We start from the raw sequence: 16,687 nt of genomic DNA on the forward strand, positions 1-16,687 counted from the left end.
ACTTGATTAGGAAAACCACACACCTGTCGTTAGGAAAACCACACACCGTCGATATAAATAAGACCTTACAAGCTCACAGTGCTTGTCAGAGCAAATGAGAAATCATGAGGTCAAAGGAACTGCCTGCAGAGCTTAGAGACAGAATTGTGGCAAGGCACAGACCTGGCCAAGGTTTTTTTTTGCTGCACTTAATGTTCCTAAGAGCACAGTGGCCTCCATCATCCTTAAATGGACTAGATCTGGCCGTCCGGCCAAACTGAACAATCAGGGGAGAAGAACCTTGGTGAGAGAGGCAAAGAAGAACCCAAAGATCACTGTGGCTGAGCTCCAGAGATGCAGTCGGAAGATGGGAGAAAGATCGAGAAAGTCAACCATCACTGCAGCCCTCTACTAGTCGAGGCTTTATGGCAGAGTGGCCCGACGGAAGCCTCTCCTCAGTGCAAGACACATGAAAGCCCGCATGCAGTTAACTGGGGAAAAGAAACACCTGAAGCATTCCAAGATGGTGAGAAATAAGATTCTCTGGTCTGATGATACCAAGCTAGAACTTTTTGGCCTTAATTCTAAGCGGTATGCGTGCTCTGCACTGCTCATCATCTGTCCAATACAGTCCCAGCAGTGAAGCATGGTGGTGTTAGCATCATGCTGTGAGGGTATTTTTTCTGCTGCAGGGACAGGACGACGACTGGTTGCAATCGAAGGAAGTGCAGGGATATCCTGGACTAAAACCTTCTGCAGAGTGCTCAGGACCTCAGACTGGGCCGAAGGTTCACCTTCCAACAAGACGGTGACCCTAAGCACACAGTTAAAATAATGGAGTGGGTTCAGAACAAATCCATGACAGTTTTTGAATGGCCCAGTCAGAGCCCTGACTTAAACCCAATTGAGCATCTTTGGAGAGACCTGAAAATGGCTGTCCGCCAACATTCACCATCCAACCTGACAGAACTGCAAAGGATCTGCAAGGAGGAATGGCAGAGGATCCCCAAATCCAGGTGTGAAAAACTTGTTGCATCATTCCCAAAAAGACTATTAGCTCAAAAAGGTGTGTCTACGAAATACTGAGCAAAGGGTCTGAATACTTATGGCTGTGTGATAATTGTTTTTCTTTTTGAATAAATCTCCAAAAATTGTGTTTATTTCTGTCAGTATGGGGTGCTGTGTGTACATTGTGGGGGGGAAAAAATTAACTTCAATGATTTTACCAAACGGCTGCAATATAACAGTGACAAATTTAAGGAGGGCTGAATACTTTCCGTACCCACTGTAGTAGTAAAGAATATTTCTTATTCATAGTCAGCTGGTCTTAGGTCATAAAGGCACAGCCATGAACCAAACTTATTGATGTCACAAAATGCTCAAATGCTAGCTTTTTAAGTAAAGATACACAAAGGCTGTTAATGCTTTAAAAAGAAAATGCCTTTTATGCACAATGTGAATTCAAGAAATAAAAACTGTTGGCTGTATTAAAAAAAAAATAATCTGTTGGTCATACAGTCCCCTCGAACAAAAGTATTGGAACGGCAAGGTCAATCTACAAAAGGCAACACCTGAGCAAGTAGAAACACCCATCAGTCACATGTTCCAATACTTTTGCTCACTTGAAAAGTGGGTGGGTTCAAAAAAAGATGCTCTGTCCTGAGTTGTTTAACACTTCTAGATGTAAATACCATGAAATAAAAGCTGGAATTTGGAGCTTTTTTCTCCTATTCATATTTTGATCTGAAACCCAAATGTATTCAGTATAGAACAAAAACAAAGGAACAGTATACAACAAAAACAAAGGAACTGACCTTGCCATTCCAATACTTTGGAGGGGACTGTACGTTAAGTGAAAGGTCTCATTTTCTCTTTTGTATGCAAAATTTCTCTTTACCCAAGCAACTGTAGTTTATCCAAATGATTGATTGAATATTCACGAGGATAAGTCATATTTTTATTGTTTCATAAAATCCTTGCTTCAGGTCCCCTGGAAGATTTTATCAGAAAGCTGCAAAAAAATTGATTCTCAAAATTAGAAACTTGCTCCTGAAATTATTACAGCGCAAACATGTTTTATTAAAGGACGGAGCTCAATTAACAATGTCAGATGACTGATAAACCTAATAAGTGTCTCATTGTAATAATCTAAAAGCAATTGTCTTGTCACAACATGCAGAAAAAGCTTTTGACAAAGTTAATTGGTCTTTTCTTTTTGCTGTACTTGACAAATTTGGGTTTGGTGATTCATATGTTCACTCGATCGCAACGTTATACAACTCACCCAAAGCAACTGTCATATGTTCACTGGATCACAGCGGTATACAACTCACCCAAAGCAACTGTCACCACAAATGGGGTCACATCACAAAGTTTCACTTTACAAAGAGGAACTACACAAGGATGCCCACTCTCGCCCCATGCTTTTTGCACTATTTATCGAACCACTGGCAATAGCGATAAGGCAGAACACTAGTATTAAAGGTATCTGTACTTCTGTGTCAGACCACAAAATCAATCTTTATGCAGATGATAGCCTTCTTTATTTACAAGAACCCAAGGCAACAGTAAATTACTGTTTTTGTCAATGAGAATGTATTTCTGAAGATATCTGCCGATTAACCATCGTCAGTAGACACAGAGGTATTTTTCCCATTTTACAATTGTTAAGTGTATTGAATTAGTACTTATTAATTTTCTAAATGAGTTTTTGGTTTTGTGGGAGTGGTTATATTTTCTGAACAAAAACAGGTAGTCACGTGTGTTGAGAATCTTTTTAGGATTGTTGTTCTTACTTTATAGTATTGAAGGAAATTACTACCTCTAATTTGAAATTCTTCGAATAAGATTTCACCGGACATGAATTAGTTTTTAATAAATGTAGGCGTTTTGATCATACGGGTAGATGCAAAATCGCATTATACATCGGTAGAAGGTCAACTTTGGGGGTGCGCACTATACATGGGTGCACATTATACACGAGAAATTACGGTAACTCATGGAATCCTGCGGACCAAAATCCAAACTTTCCTATTCTGAGAGGGATACCAAATATCAAGGCATTATCATCTCAGCAAAACTTAAGAGTTAAAGAATTAAAATCACTCATCAATCATCGTCATCAAATTAAAACGTTCCTACCCATCTCACTTTTAGGGCGTATAGTTACAGTAAAAATGACAACGTTACCACAAATTAACTATTTTCAATGATCCCATTCAAACCCACATTAAAATGGTTCAAATGCTCGACTGCCATTTTACTCTAAAAATAATAAAAATATAATTAGCCTAGCTACCCTTCAGAAAGGTAAAACATAAGGGGGATTTGATGCCCCCAACTCAAACACCATTACTTAGCTAGCCAATTACAGTACCTCATTGAATGGTTACATCCAAATGTTGAACAACAGTCTTGGCTGGAACTCGAACAGATAGACTGCAATAGCACCAAACTTTCAGACCTCCCATTTATCAGCACAAGTCTCAAACGCCACAATTGTTTTAAGAATCTGATTATTGCAGTCACTTTATTAGCTTGGCGGAAAAGTCGAGAAACCACACAATCTCAGTCAGTCACTCAGCCTGATTTTGAGATTAACAAAATACCCCTTTATTGCAGCACATGGGAGCAAAATGGAATTGACCGCCTACATCATTTATTAAAAACTAATAAATTCATGTCGGGTGAAATCTTATTCGAAGAATTTCAAATTAGAGGTAGTAATTTCCTTCAATACTATAAAGTAAGAACAACAATCCTAAAAAGATTCTCAACACACGTGACTACCTGTTTTTGTTCATAAAATATAACCACTCCCCCAAAACCAAAAACTCATTTAGAAAATTAATAAGTACTAATTCAATACACTTAACAATTGTAAAATGGGAAAAAGACCTCTGTGTCTACTGACGATGGTTACTCGGCAGAAATCTGCAGAAATACATTCTCATTGACAAAAACAGTAATTTACAGCTAATCCAGTTCGAAGTACTCCATAGATCACACATTACACGATATAGTATGCATAAAATGGGCGGCCTCTTGCTTCACACACACTGTCTATTTTTATTACCGTAATTTCTCATGTATAATACGCAACCCCAAAGTTGACCTCAAACTTCTGGAAACCCTTCTAGCCATGTATAATGTATTTTTACAATGCATGATTTTGCTTCTACCCATATGATCAAAATGAAGTATTATCTGTATTTTGTTAGTTTTTTCAAGTTATTATTCTGAAGTTAAGCGTTTTATTTTAACATGTAATATTCTTATTTTGAAATTCACAGCCCTACTTTTATTTAGTAAGTGAGGAAAAAAAACAGTTGTGCTCATATGTTTGATCACCCAGGCATAATTTGTAAGAAAAACATGAAGGGCCAGGTGAAACTCAATTTTATTTTAATGGGATTCAAATTGGCGGCACGGTGGAGGACTGGTTAGAGCGTCTGCCTCACTGTTCTGAGGTCTGGGGTTCAATCCCTGGCCCCGCCTGTGTGGAGTTTGCATGTTGTCCCCGTGCCTGTGTGTGTTTTCTCCGGGCACTCCGGTTTCCTCCCACATCCCAAAAACATGCATGGTAGGTTGATTGGAAACTCTAAATTGCCCTTAGGTGTGAATGTGTGCGTGAATGGTTGTTTGTTTATATGTGCCCTGCGATTGGCTGGCGACCAGTTCAGGGTCTACCCCGCCTCTCACCTGAATATAGCTGGGATAGGCTCTACATGCCCACAACCCTAGTGAGGAGAAGCGGTATAGAAAATGGATGGATGGGATTCAAATTAAACTGTCAAGTATTTCAGAAAAGCATTGTCATCAAACAAAACATAACCATAAAGAAATTAATGATGGTTGTTGTTCAGTCATCTGTTGTATTTATATAAAAAAAAATAAAAAGTAAATATCACACATTCTGCCGGGGTATGTACATTTATGAGCACAACTGTACATATTATGCAGTCATACGTACCAGTCATATTGGAATGAAAGTGTTGACTACCTGTAGGTGGCGGTGGTATATTAAAATTAAAATTTACACCTTTCTCATAACCTCTTGTGGCTGTGGCATATTGTAATGAAAGTGTGTAGCTTTTTCATAACCTCTAGATACCGGCATACATTTAAAAAAATGGGAAAGGTTTTTTCATTTTCCCCTGCACCCATGTATAATGCGCACCATTGACTTGACATTTTTTGGGGGGGGGAAATGTGCAATATACACGAGAAATTACGGTACTCACACTGTACATGATTACACATTGGGCTCATTCACATCTCATTCAGGGTCCATTGGAGGACTGGCACGAGGGATGATGGGTCGGGCGGTGGGCCAGGTACTGGCACATATGGCACATCCCGGGACTCACACAGTCTCAAGTGTAAAATGATCTATGGGTGTTACTTTTAGGCCAGATGTAATGGGATACATACCTTCCAAAAACATACCTTTTTTGTCTCATCAGCCCACAGAGTATTTTCCCAAAAGTCTTGGGGCTCATCATGCTGTCTTCTGGCAATTCTTTCATGTTCTTTTTGCCCAGAAGTGGTTTCTGTTTTGGAACTCTGCCATGCAGGCCATTTTTGCCCAGTCTTTCTTATGGTGGAGTTGTGAACACTGACCTTAACTGAGGCAAGTGAGGCCTGCAGTTCTTTGGATATTGTTGTGGGGTATTTTGTGACCTCTTGGATGAGTCGTCGCTACGCTCTTGGGATAATTTTGGTCAGAAGACCACTCCTGGGAAGGTTCACCACTTTTCTATATTTTTGCCATTTGTGGATAATGGTTTTCGCTGTGGTTTGCTGGAGTCGCAAAGTTTTAGAAATGGCTTCATAACCTTTTCCACACTGATATATCTCGATGACTTCTTTCTCATTTGTTCGCAAATTTCTTGAGATCTCTGCATGTTGTCTAGCTTTTGTGTCAATATTGGAATCCAATGCACACCACGCCAAGATCTTCCTCCCATCCCCCCTCGCCTGAAATCACTGTCCACTAAGATGCGAATGGCCATGAAGAACCTTATCTGTGAATCTGACCTATCTGCGGGGTCTTTTCCAGAATAAGTCAGAACCCTATGGAGATCAGGCATTTTTGATCCCTGTAATTACAAGGGACAGAAGGTTGGTCAAAGAAATATGGCACTAAAAAGAACTACAAACTTAGTGAGGATAAAATATGAATCAAGCCATTGTCTCGTTATCTCTGCGATAACTTTTCAATATCAGGTCACTGGGCAATAAATCAATATTGATTAATGACATCATTACAACCTATGATCTGGACTTATTGTTACTAAATGAAACGTGGTTAACAGAAAGTAGCTGTAATACCATTTTAAATGAGGCAACACCAGCAAATTTTATTTTATGAACAACTGTAGAATAGGGGAAAAAGGTGGTGGTATTGGTGTTATTTTTAAGTCATTATTTCAGTGTAAAGAAATTATCCTGAGTGATTTTAGCTCTTTTGAATATCGCTGTTTTTTAGTTACCCCTCCTTGAGCCGTCACCTTGTCGTGGTGGAGGGGTTTGTGTGTCCCAGTGATCCTAGGAGCTAAGTTGTCTGGGGCTTTATGCCCCTGGCAGGGTCACCCATGACAAACAGGTCCTAGGTGAGGGACCAGACCAAGCACGGCTCAAAGACCCCTAATGATGACGACAAACAATGGACTTCGTTTTCCCTTGCCCGGACGCGGGCCACCGGGGCCCCCCACTGGAGCCAGGCCTGGTGGTGGCACAGCCCGAAAGGGTAACGTGAGTCCCCCTTCCCATGGGCTCACCACCTGTGGGAGGGGCCATAGGGGTCGGGTGCAGTGTGAGCTGGGCGGTGGCCGAAGGCGGGGACCTTGGCGATCCGATCCCCGGCTACAGAAGCTGGCTCTAGGGACGTGGAATGTCACCTCTCTGGCAGGGAAGGAGCCCGAGCTGGTGTGTGAGGTCAAGAAGTTCTGACTCGATATAGTCGGACTCGCCTCCACACACACCTTGGGCTCTGGTACCAGTCCTCTCGAGAGGGGTTGGACTCTCTTCCACTCTGGAGTTGGCCATGGTGAGAGGCGGCGAGCAGGTGTGAGTATACTTATTGCCCCCCGGCTTGGCGCCTGTACGTTGGGGTTCACCCCGGTGGACGAGAGGGTAGCCTCCCTCCGCCTTCGGGTGGGGGGACGGGTCCTGACTGTTGTTTGTGCCTATGCACCAAACAGCAGTTCAGAGTACCCACCCTTTTTGGAGTCCTTGGAGGGGGTGCTGGAGAGCGCTCCCGCTGGGGACTCCATTGTTCTGTTGGGGGACTTCAATGCTCATGTGGGCAATGACAGTGAGACCTGGAAGGGCGCGATTGGGAGGAACGGCCCCCCCGATCAGAACCCGAGCGATCTTCTGTTATTGGACTTCTGTGCTCATCACGGATTGTCCATAATGAACACCATGTTCAAGCATAAGGGTGTCCACACGTGCACTTGGCACCAGGACACCCTAGGTCGCAGTTCGATGATCGACTTTGTGGTCGTGTCATCGGACTTGCGGCCGCATGTCTTGGACACTCGGGTGAAGAGAGGGGCGGAGCTGTCAACTGATCACCACCTGGTGGTGAGTTGGCTCCGATGGTGGGGGAAGATGCCGGTCCGACGTGGCAGGCCCAAACGTATTGTGAGGGTCTGCTGGGAACGTCTGGCAGAATCCCCTGTCAGAAGGAATTTCAACTCCCACCTCCGACAGAACTTTGCTCATGTTCCGGGGGACCATGTTCCGCGCCTCCATTGCTGAGGCGGCCGACCGGAGCTGTGGCCATAAGGTGGTCGGTGCCTGTCGTGGCGGCAATCCCCGAACCCGTTGGTGGACACCAACGGTGAGGGATGCCGTCAAGCTGAAGAAGGAGTCCTATCGGGCCTTTTTGGCCTGTGGGACTCCTGAGGCAGCTGATGGGTACCGGCTGGCCAAGCGGAATGCAGCTCTGGTGGTCGCTGAAGCAAAAACCCGGGCATGGGAGGAGTTCGGTGAGGCCATGGAGAGAGACTTCCGGACGGCTTCGAGGAAATTCTGGTCCACCATCCGACGTCTCAGGAAAGGAAAGCAGTGCACCACCAACACTGCGTATAGTGGGGATGGGGCGCAGCTGACCTCGACTCGGGACGTTGTGAGTCGGTGGGGAGAATACTTCGAAGACCTCCTCAATTCCACCGACACGCCTTCCCATGGGGAAGCAGAGTGTGGGTTCTCTGAGGCGGGCTCTCCTATCTCTGGGTTTGAGGTCACCGAGGTAGTTAAAAAGCTCCTCAGATGTTGTGGGGCTGTCCTGGTTGACACGCCTCTGCAGCATCGCGTGGACATCGGGGACAGTGCCTCTGGATTGGCAGACCTTTTTAAGAAGGGGGACCGGAGGGTGTGTTCCAACTACAGGGGGATCACACTGCTCAGCCTCCCTGGTAAGGTCTATTCAGGGGTGCTGGAGAGGAGGGTCCGTCGGGAAGTCGAATTTCAGATTCAGGAGGAGCAGTGTGGTTTTCGTCCTGGCCGTGGAACAGTGAACCAGCTGTACACCCTCGGCAGGGTCCTCGAGGGTGCATGGGAGTTCGCCCAACCAGTCTACATGTGTTTTGTGGACTTGGAGAAGGCGTTCGACCGTGTCCCTCGGGGAGTCCTGTGGAGAGTGCTTCGGGAGTATGGGGTACCAAACCCCCTGATACGGGCTGTTCGGTCCCTGTACGACCGGATTCAGAGTTTGGTCCGCATATCCGGCAGTAAGTCGGACTCGTTCCCAGTGAGGGTTGGACTCCGCCAAGGCTGCCCTTTGTCGCCGATTCTGTTCATAACTTTTATGGACAGAATTTCTAGGCGCAGCCGAGGCGTAGAGGGGGTCCGGTTTGGTGGCCTCAGTATTGCATCTCTGCTTTTCGCAGATGATGTGGTTCTGTTGGCTTCATCAAGCCGTGACCTCCAACTCTCATTGGAGCAGTTCGCAGCCGAGTGTGAAGCGGCTGGGATGAGAATCAGCACCTCCAAATCTGAGACCATGGTCCTCAGTCGGAAAAGGGTGACATGCCATCTCCAGGTCGGGGATGAGATCCTGCCCCAAGTGGAGGAATTCAAGTATCTTGGGGTCTTGGTTTCCTCCGCAGGGTGTCCGGGCTCTCCCTTAGAGATAGGGTGAGAAGCTCGGTCATCCGGGAGGATCTCGGAGTAGAGCCGCTGCTCCTCCGCATTGAGAGGAGCCAGATGAGGTGGCTGGGGCATCTGATTCGGATGCCTCCCGAACGCCTACCTGGTGAGGTGTTCCGGGCATGTCCCACCGGGAGGAGACCCCGGGGACGACCCAGGACACGCTGGAGAGACTACATCCTTCGGCTGGCCTGGGAACGCCTCGGGATCCCCCCGGAAGAGCTGGATGAAGTGGCTGGGGAGAGGGAAGTCTGGGCGTCCCTGCTGAAGCTACTGCCCCCGCGACCCGACCCAGATAAGCGGTAGAGAATGGATGGATGGATGGATGGATGGATGTTTTTTAGTTAAAGGTGACCCAAAGGTTATTGTTTTAATAATTTATAGGCCTCCAAGATACAATAGAACATTTATGGAGGACTTTTCAGAACTGCTGTCAGTTATTTGTACTTACAACAACTATTTTGTCATAACAGGAGACTTAACATTCATGTTGACAATAACATGGAAAACAATCTAAAGAACTCTCTGCTGTACTAGACACATTTGGCCTCTCTCAACATATTTAGAGTCCAACCCACACTCAAGGTCACATCTTGGACCTGGTCATCTCTAAGGATGTTGAAATTCTATCAATTGACATTAAGGTTATGGCTATTTCTGACCATTTTTGTGTATTCTTTGAATTACAGATTCTTCCAAACGTTCAGACAAACTATACGTCTATTAAGAAAAGGTACATAAATGAGAGTACCGCCACTAAGTTTATGACCATTGCTGTGCCACAAACTGAATGCTGAGACAGTTGAACTTTTGGATAATTTCATCTGTAAAATCTTAAAATGTCATGAATGCTGTCGCTTCTATTAAAAGTAAGACAATCTTGAGGCCACCGAGAACACCGTGGAGGAGCACAATGATGTTAAAGACCTCTTAAAGTGTAGGAAAGCAGAACGTAAGTGGAAAAAAACTAAACTCCAAATTGACTATGACCTCTACAGACAAAGTCTTTGTAATTTTAACCAAGAGTTAGTCAGTGCGAGACAGCAACACTTTTCTGAAATCATCAGTAAGAACTTCAACGGCCAGATCTAGGAAAGGTCCTGGTGGTTCTAAACCTCTTCCATTTCTGTATAATTGAGACCACAGTGCTTTTCGGGACCTTCAATCCTGGTGAAATTATTTTGTATCCTGCCCAGATTTGTGCCTTGACACAGTAGGTGCAATGGGGTAAAGCACACCGCCACTGGACTCTAGAGCACTGGGGACACGTTCTCTGGAGTGACAAGTCACGCTTCTCCATCTCGCAATCTCATGGACGAGTCTGGGTTTGGCGGTTGCCTGGAGAATGGTTCTTGTCTGACTGCTTTGTGCCAAGTGTAAAGTTTGGTGGAGGCGAGATTATGGTGTGGGGTTGTTTTTCAGGAGCTGGGCTCAGCCCCTTAGTTCCAGTGAAAGGAACTGAATGCTTCAGCATACCAAGAGATTTTGGACAATTCCATGCTACCAACTTTGTGGGAACAGTTTGGAGCTGGCCCCTTTCTCTTCCAACATAACTGCACTAGTAAAAAAAAAAAAGCAACGTCCATAAAGACATGGATGACACAGTCTGGTGTGGATGACCTTGACTGGCTTGCACAGAGTCCTAACCTCAACCCATAACAACTTTGGGGTGAATTACAGCGGAGACAGAGAGTTAGGCCTTCTCGTCCAACATCAGTGTGTGTCCTCACAAAAGCACTTCTGGATGAATGGTTAAAAAAATGTTTTTTTTTTTAAATCCCATTAACCCACTTTGTGGACGGCCTTCCCAGAAGAATTAAAACTTTTATAGCTCCAAAGGGTGAACTGACATCATATTCAACCCTATGTATTAGGAATGAGATGTCACTTAAATTCATATGTGCGTCAAGTCAAGGAAGGTGAGCGAATACTTTTGGCAATGTAGTAGTGTATACACTACATACAGTCCATAGAGTATGCACTCACACACACGCACGCACACACACACCAGACTGTGTTGCGCAAGCCACTTTAGCAGCACTGGGGTTTTGTCATCTAATTTGTCTTATTTGCCTTGGTTCTCTGACCTTGACTATGTTGCACACACAACCTGATCTTAGATATTTGGACATTCAATTAAAACTTTTTATACTGTATATACCATTGTTTTATTTAGCTTTTTATATTATTTGTACTGTCTTTTGTAGTACCTTGGGCCCTTGAGCACCATAATTTCAATCCTTAGTATGTTACGCATAGAGAAGAATTGACAATGAAAAGCACCTTGAATTGTGTGCTTTGTGTTAAAACTGTAAAATCTGTAAAAAAACAACTTTGTAAGAACCACAAAAAAAACGGAACCCTAGTATTTTCTCACGCAATTTATACTGTCTGTCAAATGTTTGATGTCTGATGGTTTCTCAACTGTATTAAGAGGCAAACTACATTCTGTGAGCACACACCATATTGTGCTGTTCTGTTTATATTTACTTTTTATGCAGTGATTTATTTATTCATTTGTTGTTGTTTTTTTAAATTTTTAGTAAGATATATCTGTGATTCTAAGCACCTGTGATTGCATTTTGTTAGGTTGAATTCACTCGTGAGGTTGAGGAAGAAGGTGCCAAAGCTTCGAAACACAACAAACGTATCCTCTTTCAGAGGATGGCACCCTACCCCCAGCGAAAGGTCATCACATTCAACCGCTACAATGACGACTTTGCTTTCAACATAAACTATGGCGATCTCAGCTTCTTGTCACATGAAGATCTCAGGTAGCTGCTGGCTTTAGTGTAGTTTGCGATCTGGAGTTCCCATTCAAATAAGCTTGTATCTAAATTGTGTGACTTTTCTAACTGAATGCCCTATTGATTAATGCTAACCACATTCTTCTCTATAATTTTCTTCTGAATTGTAGTGTGTTTGGCTCTCTCAATCTGACAACAGTCAAGTTGTCTGGAGTGGGTAGCAGCTTTCGAAAGCACAGAAATGCAGAGTCAAAGGGCATCAAGGCCCACTTCAACATGGATGAAAGTGGAATTCTCCTACTGGATCGGGTTAGTGGCACATTTTGATCATTTCACCTTAAACATGAGTCTGGTAAAAATGCTCTACAAGGGAAACATTCAAATGCCAGATTGTATGTGCTATACAAAAGGCAGAATTGTCCATAGCATACCTTGTACAACCAGTTTGGACAATTAGTATCGTAAAATCCCCAACTAAACTGTAAAACCGATATGATTTTCTAAATCCTTTAAGTAAAGGAAGTTAATAAACTTTTGTTTTTAATCCACAGGTAGAGTCTGTTTTTGAAACCATTGTGGAGGAGAAGGAGGAAGAATCTACATTAACCAGTATGTTCTTCGATTAATACACTACAAATGTCTTGGGACACAAAGTCTTCTAATCAATTAATCAGTCAGGGGTAGGGAAAGACCCCTGCATCTTCCCAAGACATTTTAGATAAGACCCTGTTTTCAACATTATGTAAGCTGTTTTGCCTGCTGTTGCCTGGCTGGTGCACTAGTGCAAAAATCCAGGTCCATAAAGACATACAGTTAAGGTATAAGTCTCCTTTATGAAATCAAATATAATGGTACTTGGAGATAAGAGTTCAATTTGTTCCTTTACCATGCTCATAACACAAAACACTAGTCTCAAATCGTCTTTACCCATTGAATTGAATGGAAATGAGTTCAATGCATTCTAGCCTCCCCAAAAAGAAAAAAAAAATTGTCATGTTTTTTAATGAGAAAAATAGGACCGTAATATAGTCCCCTCCAATAGTATTGGAACGGCAAGGTCAAGTCCTTTTTGTTGAATACTGAAGACATTTGGGGTTCCGATCAAAAAGATGAATATGAGACAAAAGTTCAGAATTCCAGCTTTTATTTCATGCTATTTACATCTAGATGTGTTAAACAACCCCAGGACAGAGCACCTTTTGTTTGATTTGAAGCCACCCACTTTTCAAGTGAGCAAAAGTACTGGAACGTGACTGATGGGTGTTTCTAGTTGCTCAGGTGTTGCCTTTTAGATAGATTGCTTAAACATTTAATAGTACTCGTTTTTCGCTTTGGGTTTCACCTGGGAAAACTGCATTTGCTGTTAAGCAAACATGAAGACCAGCTGTCTATGGGAGAAAAGCAAACCATTTTGAAGCTGAAAGAAGAGGGAATATCGATCAGAGCTACTACACAAACATTGGGCATAGCCAGTGCAACAATTTCTGAAAAAGAAACAAACCACTGGTGTACTGAGCAACAGCTATCGAACAGGTGAAGAAACACCCGTAGAGAAAAGTCAGTTCCATCACGGCCACAGGGCAGAGTTGAAGGTATCACAATCCACTGTTCGAAGAAGACTTCGAGAGAAGAAATACACGGGCCATACCACGAGATGCAAACCACTCATCAGCAAAAAAAATCACAAGGCTAGATTCCATTTTGCAAAGAAGTACAGAGATGAGCCACAAAAGTTTTGGAACAAAGTTCTCTGGGCTGATGGGACCAGGATTAACCTCTACCAAACTGATTGAAAGGCCAAAGTATGCCGAAAGAAGGTATCTGCTTATAATCCAAAACACAAGCTCGCCTGTGAAGCATGGTGGAGGTAATGTCATGGCTTGGGCTTGCATGGCTGCTTCTGCAAAGGGCTCACCAGTCTTTATTGATGATGAAATGCAGGATGGTAGCAGCAAAATGAATTCTGAAGTCTACAAAACTGTTTTGTCAGGCAGTTTACAAAAAAATACATCCAAACTGATCTGGAGTATCTTCATCATGCAACAAGACAATGACCCAAAACACATTGCCAACACAACAGAGGCCTTTATCGGGGAGGGAGTGGACGGTCTCAGACTAACCAAGTCAATCACCGGACCTTAACCCAATAGAGCATGCATTTTACCTCCTGAAGAGGAGACTGAAGGGAGAAACCCCCAGAAACAAACAAGAACTGAAAGAGTCTGCAGTAAAGGCCTCGAAAAGCGTTTCAAATGAAGAATTGAACAGTCTGAAGTGAATGGCTTGTTGCAGTTATTGCAAGTAAGGGTTGCCACCAAATATCAAATGTTATTCAATTTAAGTTAATTTAATAATGTCTAGGTAGCACGGTGGACGACTGGTTAGCACATCTCCCTCACAGTTCTGAGGACCCGGGTTCAAATCTGGCCTCACCTGAGTGGAGTTTGCATGTTTTCCCCGTACCTCCGTCGAGTTTGCATGTTCTCCCCATGCCTGTTTGGGTTTTTTGCAGGTACTCCAGTTTCTTTCCTCATTCCCCCCCCCAAAAAAAAATGCATGGTAAGTTAATTGAAGATTCTAAATTGTCCTTAGTTGTGTGAGTGTGAATGGTTGTTTGTTTATATCTGCTATTGGCTGGCGACCAGTTCGGGGTGTACCCCGCCTCTTGCCCACAGTCAGCTGAGATGGGTTCCAGCACGCCCGTGACCCTAGTGAAGATAAGCGGGATAGAAGATGAATGAATTAATGTCTGTTCCAGTACTTTTCCTCACTTGAAAAATGGGTGGCTTCAAACAAAAGGTCCTCTGTCCTGAGTTGTTTAATACATCTTGATGTCAATACCATGAAATGAAGTTGGATTTTTGAACTTCTGTCTCATATTAATCTTTTGAAGGTTTTGAATGATTCAAGGCCTGACTTCGAAGCCAGTCACAAGAAGTCATGCTTAACACCGATGAAAAGACTCCTTTCAACTCTGCATTCCCACGTATCAGGGGCATTTCAGCGTAATGTGAGAATTGGTGCTGTCCACTGCAGTGCAGTTTTTCGTGTCCCAAGTTACTGTAGATCCAATTTCCACACACTTTTGACGTTTAAACCCAAACCAAACTTTTATGCAGTTGCTTGCGTCCCCAAAATTATCGGAGTGATTGATTTCTCTTCTGTATTTAAGTAATGCGTTTGCGTTTTCCACCAACATGTCCAATTCCATCACTTCAAACTTCAGAGCTATGAAAGTGAGTGAACACACTTTAGTAATCTTGGATCTTAATAAAAGATTGCAATCTTAGATCACACCCAACACACCACCAACAGTGCGCACAATTTGTTAGTAAGTGAACACGCAATTTAGCACACTATTTGGGAGCGTGGTAAATAAGGCTCAGTGTTTAAAATGTTTGCATTCACACGCACAAAGACAACACTAGCAGGACGTCAAATTAAAATATCTATTTGCTACATTTAAACAAGACTGCAGCAAAAATGCAAAGTAAAATGTATTATTGATTGACATGTCAGGGGTGGGTAGAGTAGCCAAAATAGTGTACTCAATTAAGAGTATTGTTACTTTAGAATAAAATGACTCAAGTAAAAAGTAGTTTTTCAAATAATTATTTGATTAAGAGTAAGAAAAAAAACCTACACAATTACTGAGTAACTTCTGAATTATTTAGTAAATCGGAGCATGAACGTCAAATAAAATGTAAATAACTAGATAAAATATGAACGTGCAAATTCAGATATTGCTGAACATCACTTAATCTAAAACATAATATATAAATTCTTTGTAAAATAACAAATTAAGGCAAATTCAGCTCCAAGAAATGGTCCTATACTGTTTTTTCCCCCCCACTTGTTAAACAGCAAAGTAGGGTAACCAGGCAGAGATTACAAAAACACGAACAAGGCTGCAGTGAATATAAAAGTCTAACCATCCCTGTTTAAATGCTAGGTTTTTGTGATGTAAAAGAATTTAGACAAAGATCATTTTAAAAAATGCCAGGTTTTTGTGATGTAAAAGATCAATATTTTCAAACTTTTTCCACCATCAACGTGACCTAGAATCTGTACAACTCAATTTATTTTTGTATCTTCTTTTAAAAATAAACTACTGAAATAATTGACATTTAACGTGCTGCCTTTATGGCCGGGTCGCCATTGCAAAAGACATGTTCGGTCTCAACTGGTCTTTTACATGGTTACCTAAAGTTTAAATATAATAAATTAAAATAAAACTGGCTGCACACTTCCTCTTATATTTGGGATGTGGAGTTGGTGTGTGCATGAGAGACTGCATGTTTTTTTTACCGTTACTCATGACCCTAACATAGGGCTAATGTTTCCATATGCACAGCCAAAACAACAACAAAAACACCTAACTTGGTGTCTTATCAAGTTAAAACGGGCTGAAATATCCAAATTTGGGCAGTCACAAGACTACGCTGCATCGTAAAGCTGTTGTTTTTGATAGTCTGAAATGTAAACAAACAGGAATCGCATGCAGGTGAATCGCATCGTTTGATGTGCGCCCCGCATCTGAGACGCACAAAAATAAGAACTGACGCCTAAAGGAAGATCAATCTGCATCCGAGAATGCAATGTGGATCGAAGGATTCCGGCATGGTGCTGGAAATCCAGCGTATGAATTCTTTTGACAAGACTGCTCTAGAATGTGACTAATTTGTTCGCATATGCGCCCTAATTTCTGAATGATGCTGCTAAAAAAAAAAAAAGAGAGAGAGAGAGAGGGTCCGCCCGTACACCCAGCACATTTGAGGAAGAAAAAAATAAGTCTTTTGAAA

General features: G+C 42.8%; 1 protein-coding gene across 2 annotated transcripts in view; it reads left to right on the forward strand.

Annotated features, from left to right (window-relative positions):
* The window catches only part of hyou1 (hypoxia up-regulated 1), a 117,879-nt gene that overhangs the window by 63,646 nt on the left and 37,546 nt on the right, over positions 1-16,687 (forward strand). For both annotated transcript variants that reach the window (XM_061750999.1, XM_061751000.1), the window contains 3 exons: positions 11,728-11,912; positions 12,056-12,194; positions 12,437-12,494. In XM_061750999.1, the coding sequence (XP_061606983.1) occupies positions 11,728-11,912; positions 12,056-12,194; positions 12,437-12,494 (382 nt within the window). The remainder of the gene's footprint in view (positions 1-11,727; positions 11,913-12,055; positions 12,195-12,436; positions 12,495-16,687) is intronic.

The sequence above is a fragment of the Phyllopteryx taeniolatus genome, chromosome 17, assembly GCF_024500385.1.
Source record: "Phyllopteryx taeniolatus isolate TA_2022b chromosome 17, UOR_Ptae_1.2, whole genome shotgun sequence".
Classification (NCBI taxonomy): Eukaryota; Metazoa; Chordata; class Actinopteri; order Syngnathiformes; family Syngnathidae; genus Phyllopteryx; species Phyllopteryx taeniolatus.